The sequence below is a fragment of the Leptosomus discolor genome, chromosome 4 (assembly GCF_034619465.1).
Source record: "Leptosomus discolor isolate bLepDis1 chromosome 4, bLepDis1.hap2, whole genome shotgun sequence".
NCBI classification, from domain to species: Eukaryota; Metazoa; Chordata; class Aves; order Leptosomiformes; family Leptosomidae; genus Leptosomus; species Leptosomus discolor.
The window spans coordinates 27,354,373-27,363,787 of NC_141394.1; the positions used below are offsets into that span (position 1 = coordinate 27,354,373).

The following is a 9,415-nucleotide window of genomic DNA, read 5'->3' on the forward strand; positions in this document are numbered from 1 at the left end:
GTGCCCTGCCCTCACATGGAAATAGCAAAGTTTTAATTGCATATCCATACAAAAAAAAAAAGGCTTAATTGTAGGAAGTCATTTTATTATTGAAATAAATGACTTATTTACAGAGATAGTCACTTTACAGTTTTACAAAGCAGACATAATTCTTCTCAGAATAAAGTATCAAAACAGTGACAGATTTAGCACTGTCTAAATGCAGTTCATTCCAAAAAGAAACCTACAGCAATCAGACTAAATCATACCAACCACATAATAAAATGCTGTCCCTTGCAACTACAACGGTATAAAAAGACTTTTTATCAGTCATGATCTAGTGGATTAAGCAACTGCTATACTTCCTTCTTCTTGAGTATTAGTGGACCTACATTATCTCCTGTTAATTCATTGTGCTTGTTGTGGGAGCCATCACAGACGGGGAACTGGAAGAAAACATACACCAGGAATTAGCACAACTTTGTACAGCAGTCGCATGGTGATCTTTACACTTCTTCCTATGCCAAGAGCACTTTGATAATGTTGCTAGTCCCTCCTACTATGTCCCATTGCGACATCAAACTGTCAGATACAGGACGCATGTTACTAAGGAAAAAACCCACTGGTAACAGGTAACTAAGTTTGTCAGGTCCTGAAATAGCTGTTCTTAGACACAAAGTTAGGGACAAAGCCTTTTCCACGGAAGAACAGCAAGCAAAGCAGCCAATGCAGCCACAAATGGTTTAAGGTTTATTGTGGAACTAGTAAAAGTGCTCTTAATAGATGTAATCATTGGCGACCAGAAAGTACTGTTTCAAGGAAAGCTGCAATACTTTGCTGAAGTGATTAGTCTGAAGAAAGAACAGTTGAGAGGGTTTCTTAGGTCCAGGGCATATTTTTTTTGTCAAAACAGGAAAGCATTCGGTCCAGAGAGGACAAAACCAGAGTGCAGTCAGGACACTGACAGGGTGGATGAAAAACACTCATGTACACCTAGTTGATTTGGGGGATACAGACTATCCAAAGATGTCATCTACTGGCTGCTCTGGACCAGATAGGGATATGCTGTCCCCCACCAACACAGGTCCAGCCTTACTTTCATTTTGATATGAACAACTTTCTAAGCATTGTTTTTCCAAGATAGTTATCTTCTAATTACTTGTAATGTATTTCCAAGCACTAAACAAGGCTTGCATGGTTTTAATCTGCTCACAGGTGGTCACTGTTAAGTATTTCTAGAAAAACCCTACTGTGTTTCTCAAAAGTTTCTACAACTTCTTTCCGCATGTGGACAGGTTTTTAGTGGGGAAAAAAGAACTGTGCCATTCTCAAAAAACAAGAACACGTTCCACCTCCAGAGAAAAGCAACAGGTCAACACATAGCAATTCACAGCCGAAGCACCGATAAAAATATGCAAGTTTAAATTTCTAGTCCTACAGCAGCACAAAGCGTCTTACCGTCTTCGAACGCCAGCACCTGCAGTAAGCTTTAGTGAGGCACAGATCTTCAATGTTTATTTCATTCACTACTTTTGGATTTTCCTTCTGGATCTTGAGGTTAATCAAACTATCCTTTTGCTGTTTCTTCTTGGGGAGGAACGGACGAACAGCGAGGTAACCGAGCAAGGCCAGGACGCCCAGGAAAGGCAGTAACCGCAGCCATTCTGAAACTAAAGACAGGTGGGATTTAGATTGGCTCTTGACACCACCTCAGTGTGAGGCAGCACCAGCTACTCTCAAATGGCTTGGGCTCAGCATAGGGAATGGGGTTGCTCAGTCAGCAAGGCTCTGAGGGCAAACAAGGCTCTGTGGGTGTCTTAAGAAGAAAGACGACCCAGATTAAAACCTGGGTTTTACAGCAGCCAAGGTCAAAATTGGGACTCCTAGAATTTCATCTGAAGTTCGATTTTAACACTCTAGAAGATGACTCAATGGAAGAGAATAAATCCAAAACAAGTAAGACATACTGAAATGAGGAACCCTAAAATTTCAGGGGTTCTGCTCACCCAAGGTAAACCAGCACTGTGTACTAGCAAATGGGGCAAGTATATTCAATGCTGGTATCCCAACATTCAGTACATGAAAAACTATTCAGTACATTTAATATTTCAATTTTTAATTGTTTATTTCAAATTTTTAGCTTCTTGAAGTTTTCCTCATTTTATTTGTCCCAAGTTTTTTTAGAAACTTTTGGTAGAAATTATACAGTTTATTAGATAAGCAATAGCAAAGCCTTCACCAATGTTTTTTGTTTTATTTTTCAGAGCCCTGTTTGCTCAGGGATCTGCAACCAGTTTCTACAATACACAGAGAAAGAAAGAGTCCTGAGATCAGGTAAGTCAAGCCACAGAAAATTGCTTTTTACCAAGCTGAGGAATTCTTTTAAGGGCAGGTAAGAGATTCAAGTATCCTCTGCAGACTTGGCTGCCTTCCGACATCATTATAAATCTTCTAGACACACTGGTGAGAGAAAGACTTACTGGACTTTTTAAGAAGTTTATCAGCACCCAGCATAAGATCTATATATATTGAAGGTGGATCCACTTTTCCAGCAAAACATGCTGTGACAATACTCCAATGTAATTTAAGTACCAAGGTACAATAAAAGAGAGAGCATTTTGCTAAATTTTTGGAGAATACACTAAATCTAAACACTCATATAGAAAGGAAAAGGGATTAAAAGTATTTTAAAATGAGAAACAAAGAAGTATAATGAGCTGGAGCACAAATAGCTGCAAAAGCACTTTGTAAGCCAAGACACTGCAATCAAGTTCTGCTTTTAAATGGTTCAGGATCAGAACACAGCAAAACTTTGTTCTACAGTTTGCTTTTCGAGATTAAGATGTACAGGAAAGGAAAGGCAATAGAGTAGGCTAAGGATGCCAGGTAGGTTGTAGCTCTCAGAAATTACAGTATTCTGTATAGCTTGATTTTATTCATAACAACAGAGCACATGTTTGTGCTAATACTTTTCCAATTAGAACACAGCGGCTTTTTCTTAATTTGAATTTTCTGAAGTACACCATGTAATGAAAAAACTGTGAGACTAGTTTTACGGTTTTTGAGCTTTGTATAGGCTTTGATGTGAAAGCCACACTTACTGCATTTATCTGGGAACGCACCACAACTGTATAAATGCTAAAGGCACTGCAAGAACTTGCAGTAGTCTTTCCACACCTGCACTTGCAGCGATCTCTATGCACAACAATTGACAAAAATCGCTGAGTCACTGCAATAACTCATCTCTTTTGCTCTTTTCTCAGTTCCCCCAACAAGCTGTAAGCCCTAAATAATAACAATTAACACTGACATAGTTAAACATTTTCAGTTACACAAAATACTGGGTTTCCTGAATGGCAGTGCCTATTTGTCTTTTCTATCACTCTTCCAGGAACACCCCATCAACAGGAATCCAAATGCACTTGGTGACCTTAAGTGAAGGGCTGACTTGGAACATACTTTAGAAGAGAGGAAAAATATTTGGTCACTGAAAAAAAATTCCAAATTGAGTATCTGACCTGACTGTTGGCAAAGAGGTGGATCTCTACAAAGCTACCCTGAACTCTAAGACAAAACGGCCGTTCCAACAGGTGGAAGCAGGGCTGTGTGCCTATCAAGCGTACGATGAATATAACTGGGCTAAGATTGACACACAAAAAAGGAAATGTTCTTGCATCAGAATTAAATGTTGTTAAGAGATTGGCAACTAAACAGCAAGTGGCACCTCAATACAGCTTGAAACTCCCTGGTAATGACATCAAAATCGGAACAGTAGTCTTGTCTATCGGAGAGTCATAACCAGTTGGGTTCACCTAAATGAAACAGGAACAAGGTAGCTGTAACCTCTGAGAAAGGAAATTAGAAACAGGAATAGGAAGTGCAAGCATATCATTTATCATGCTTATTACTTAATATTTGTATCATGCTAGCTGCTGATAAAGAGTTTTGTCCTCACTAGCCAACGACTTCTTTACGTGTTTCTAATCTGGGCATCTCCGGAGAGTTCCCAATTGCACTGATGCGTACACTAACCATAAACTGACTTGTTATTGCCAAAAGACTGCCAGAAGCTCATACTGTTAGATCGAAAAATCAACATGACTGCGCTTCCAGGGCATGAGAGACGAAATACTGCCACAAAGCAAAAAGTCACAGATCTGTGGACTGGGTGAGCAGGGATGGAAGAAAAGCTTCACCCAAACTAATGCAATGCTATCTTGCTACAACAGTAAGCTGCTCTGTGTTTTTGAAGCCATTCATACCTTTCTGAAGCAGATGTAAGGCATTTCACAAGACTGTTTATTTTCACAGCTGATAACTCAGAATTCAGCAATTACATTGATTCTGGAGATTCTTTATCAGTTCTGCTGCATGGGAAGAGGCAGTCTTTGGAGCCAGAAATGGAGAGCAGAGTATCGAAGAGGTTAGTCTTCAAACTTGACTTGTGTTAGACAGAGACCAATCCCAAAGATAAGTCCTGTAAAGTATCAGGAACATCACTGAAGCAGGAATCCCCAGAGAATTCCAAGAAGCTGAGGCCACCACGGACCATAGGTCGCAGTTACATTTGCGAGGAGAGGTTGTCTTCACTTTTAGTCCAACAGTAACAAGTCCAAAAAAATAAGAAACACATACACTAGTGAACAGAAATGGACTGGCCAGACACCGAGAGTTAAATCAAAGCAAATGGTCCCTGCTTGCCTTTGATATCTTTCACTTTATGTTTTAGCTAGTTTCTGTGGAAATGACCCTATGCAGACCCAAAAGCAGCTTCTTACAGTAAGAGCTCAACTGCAAGCCAAAGTTTTAAGAAGTATTAGCTACCAGTCAAAACAAAAATTGGAACTGTGACTGTATAGCCTCTACACTGATTAAATTCTTCATGCAAATTCAAATAACTTACTCAATTACATTCTTTTCAGAACTAAATAGCAGTTCTATCCTAACTGTTTTCTGTTGTTTGCTTGGGTCTCTTAAGGGTGTTCTCACTGCTGCAGAAACTAAACACAAAGGACTCCACACACCACTTCAATATGTCTACCAGCTTATGAAGGTAGAGAGGTGACAGTCCTTTTAGCAACACAGCACACTGTAAATAAATTAAAAGCCAAAGCTACGGGTAGGTTAGCAAGACACTCTGCAAATGACAAATTCATGGTTCAAATGAGTTCTGAAGACTCTGTTATCATGGTATCACCCTTCTTTCTCTCAGTACTGTACACGATGATCCACAAAACTGTCCTCTTCCTGCCTGGCAGCTTGTTACATTGAAGTCCCTCTTAACATGTAGGCCAAGTGTAAGACAGTCACACGTTTATGGAAAGCCTAGCACCTGGATTCTTACACAAACCTGGAAACTCTGACCACATGCTACTTTGAGATGAATGTCTCTGCCGTTTTAATGACATGTACCAGGACAAAAGGCAACATCAGTACGAGACAACTGTTCATCTCAGCGACCTTGAGAAGAGAAGGGTAAAGCAGCTATGACAAGAAACTGAAGGAGGCTTCTGAGCAGCAGCAGTGTGACAATTTAGATATCTACTTTCAAACCCAAGGTCAAACATTCTTTCCTTCCTCCTTCACTGCTTTTACTTTCAGGAGTTTTGCACTGGATATTAACAGCCTTCCTTTCTCCAAGCAAGAAGTTTTCCATTGTGATTTAGTAAAGTCATGACAGTCAACAGGTGACTCAAGATTTTTAATCAGCACACCATACAATATCCTATACAAAAGGATCCCCCCTATGCTTTTGGTCTGTTGTTTCTACAACTGATGCACTACAGGGACTGAAGCTGCATCTGCCTGGAAGCTAATGAAGGTTTACAGAAGCAACAAAAGAGCTAGCAAGCAAACGACTGCACTGTTCCAAGTTTGGGTTCTGGCCTGCCTTTGCAAACAAGGTCTATGATGAAAAGAAAAAAATGAAAAAAGTGTAAAAACATTGTCTCTATAGCTATGTGTTTATTATAATTATACCTCTCTTTCCCCTTTTCAGAATGTTTAGCACAAGACCAGTCAAAGAAATCACTAAGAACTGGAGGCAGTGGATTTTTTCCAGGTACACTCATTAAAGCCTACCAGGTCTCAAAGCAATTTCTAACTCTGTTCCTTCTTTTATCTTTTTAATATTTTTGGACAGACATTTCATGTGTTTGGTCTCCACTCAAGGTTTCAGTTGTTTGCTTCTTGCCCTCCCTCTAAATCCAAGGAAGTACCTGTCAATGGAGTAAATAACATGACAGCAAAACACTTGCCCCCATTGACCATTCTATTAAAAAAATTCTATTAAAAAAGTTTTCAGAACTAAATTACTACTATGTAGCACGAATAATACAGAGCCTGCACTAATAATCCTGTTACAGAAATGTACATTTGGACAAGTGAAGCACGAAGAGATTAAACTCAAGCATTACTAAGCTTAACAAATTTGAAGTACAACTTGTAGTCAAAAGGGCAATGACTTAAGCAGGAAACTGCCAAATGCTAGGAATACGAGAAGCTGCATTGTTCTGTAGCTTATTGTATCCCCTTCCTCCCAAGTTTGAGCAGCTGAATTTCTCTATTCAGTACATATAATTAACAGCATTTCCAGACGAGAGAGTAGTTGCAGGGAAAGAAGAATGGTTCACTTAAAATGGGTTTCCTTGTCATGGGAAAGATAATGGTACTTTACATTTACAAGCAACATGAACAAGTACTCAAACCTGTTTTTAAATAAATTGTGCCTGTTCTAAATTAAATCATTTTCCATATACCATTTTTCATATACCTTAGTGCTGCAAGATAAACACATAAGGTTGATTCTACACTCTGAAGACTTCTTCTATTTCCAAAGACTTTCTGTTAAAGGATTCCTCTTATTTATTATCACCAAACTAATCTTTTCATTTGACACTACTTGAGGTTCTGCCTGTATTATCACAGCTGAGCCTGGGCTCCAACAGTTCCAGTTTGCAAAGCTCTGAAACACTGAACACCTGAAGAATTTGCTAGTATTTAGCTTGCTTTCTTCTTCACTCTGTGATAGGGCTATGATTAATGAATAGGTATTTTCACTCCCCCACACAGAAAATACTTACAAAAAATTATTACATAAAAAACCCCAACTTTGTGTATGTAGCAGGCTCCCAGAAAGTTTGTTGGTTTTTTTTTAATCAGCACAGATGCGCTCTTTAACCTTCTAAGCAAATGAAGAGGCAGCGCTTTCAGCCTTCATCTAAAATCCCATTTTCTTTAGGTGCACGGCCTCTGACTTGCTGGTGCTTGCACAGAGAGGAATTTTAAGTACAGTGCAAACGTGCTGGGGCCGAGGAGCCTAGTGCGTTTTAGTCCATCACTACATTTTACTCTGTCACATCTATCTATCTCATAGGGCATCTTAAATGTCTTGTCGGATAATTTTCCTGCTGAAACAGCTTCGCGGGGATTTAACCGTTGGGGTGCCCCCCTCCTGTAACAAAACACTTGTTTAGCACGGCCGGGAGAAAGCGAGCGATGCCTGGAGCGAGCAGGGGAAGTCGCCGCCCGCGCCGGGACAGGCCCGTGGGATGTGCCGGAGCCCAGGCGGGCACCGGGGCCCAGGCAGAAGCCTATCGCCCGTCCCGGCCCCGCCGCGCCCCTCGGTCCACCCGCGGGCGCCGGAGGGGCGGGAAGCGGCACCAGGCCGCCGGGCGCCCCCCACGCCCGCTCTCCCCACCTACCTGTGAGGCGGATGAAGCCACCGACGCTCTCGGGCAGCGGCAGCCGCTTGAGGTACGCGGGCAGCTGGACCTTGACGATGCGGGCCAGGGTCTCCAGCACCATGGCGGCGGCCGTCAGGGAGGGAAGAACGGGAGCGCTCCGCGGCCACCCACTGCCCCCGCCGCCGCGACCCTCGGGCTGCCGGCGCCGCGCATGCGCCGCGGAGAGAGGTGACGCCGATGCCGGCTCCATGTGCGCATGCGCGCAGAGCTACAGCCCGTTCCTCCTCCGCCCGGGCCGCGCTTCCTGCGGGCGCCGCGGGGGGGGTCGCTGCCGCGGGGGGGGTCGCTGCCGCGGGGGGGACGGGGGCGCTGCCGCCGCCAGGCGGCGCGCGGGCGACGCCGGCCGTTACAGCCAGGAGGGAGCGGCGGCGCGAGCGGGGCGGCACGGCAGGGCACGGCACGGCACGGCACGGCACGGCGCTTCCCGAGTCAGGTGCTGCCCTGCGGCGGGGCGGGGGGAAGCGGTCGGCGGGTTGGACTTCACTTAGCCTGGGCAGGCCTCCCGTGAAGGCACAGCAAGGGAGGTGAGGGAGCGCGGCTTCAGCAGCGTGCGGCCTGTGCTTTACAGGCTGTGTATTACCTTGCCGTCACCCTGGGGTGGTAAAGTTGCGTTTCACGCCGACGGTCTTCAAAATACTGAAGTAAAAGGCTCGAAATTTGTCTTCATATGAACATTTTTCATATGGGATCATAACTTCTGAGGTGGGATAATGTGAGCACTGAGAGGTTTAATATTACAGGGAGAGGCCCATCCACCTCACGCCCGGCAACAGTTTGCGCAGAGCAAGCTTTATTGATGAGCACGTTATTTAATATTTTTTTTCATTTCATGTCAATGAGACTGGTCATTTTGGCATAGAAAATTGTCCCTGTATAGCCAGGTGAAAAAATGGGAAGTATGCAGCCATTCTGGGTCAATTTAGACAACCCAGCCAGACCTGAAAACTCTTACATTACTCCCTTGGTCATGAGTCCAACACCATTTGGTTCCAGATGCTTTGCTACTGTGAGTGAATCCATCAAGTGCAAATAGCATAGAGCATGGAGCACAAGCATCTTCAAGAAAGCTGAAGCAGCGGAATCCTAGAAGATGTATCTCCTTCCTTGTGTGATCGTGACTGGAGCACAGTTCTCTCTCCTCCCTCAGCGTATGGAAACCACACCGTATCTGCCCATAGCAACCGTGCACTTTTCCTGCCAGCCCAGAATTTGTAATTAAGAAGTTTTGGGGTAAGTTAATAGGGTTGAGCAGAGCAACGGAAGAGTAACTATAGGTATGTCTGTCTTTGGCTGAATCTACTTGGCAGTCATGTTTGCCTTGTATTACTAGGATATACAAGCCCAGTGCTAGATCTCTTTCAGTAGTTTGTTTTAATGATGGATTCAGGACAATCTTAACCAATAGTTTAAAAAAACATAAAGAACTAAGGCAAAAAAAGCAAATAGTGGAAGCTAGGCTTAAGACGAACAAATCCAGCTTGTTTGTGCTTCTGGCATATTACTTTTCTACCTGTGACCCTACATTAACATTTCCTGATGAATCATCATCTTTAGCTAGTGAGAATATTCCTGTGATCTCAGAGTATCTGTTCCCTACCTCACCTAAGTTTATCCTTGTAATGACTATGTCTGATGTCCTAAGATGATTCCTTCTTGTGTAGGCAAATGCCTGCCATTAGACAAGATAATGA

General features: G+C 43.1%; 1 protein-coding gene across 1 annotated transcript; it reads right to left on the bottom strand.

The window, feature by feature from the left end:
* Positions 1-68: 68 nt before the first annotated feature.
* CISD2 (CDGSH iron sulfur domain 2) lies at positions 69-7,814 on the bottom strand. The gene is made up of 3 exons (XM_086464907.1): positions 7,683-7,814; positions 1,438-1,649; positions 69-425 (listed from the first exon to the last, which is right to left on the bottom strand). The coding sequence occupies exons 1-3, from the start codon at positions 7,783-7,785 to the stop codon at positions 336-338; spliced, it is 405 nt and encodes a 134-aa protein (XP_086321033.1). The 5' UTR covers positions 7,786-7,814; the 3' UTR covers positions 69-335.
* Between the last annotated feature and the right edge of the window lie 1,601 nt (positions 7,815-9,415).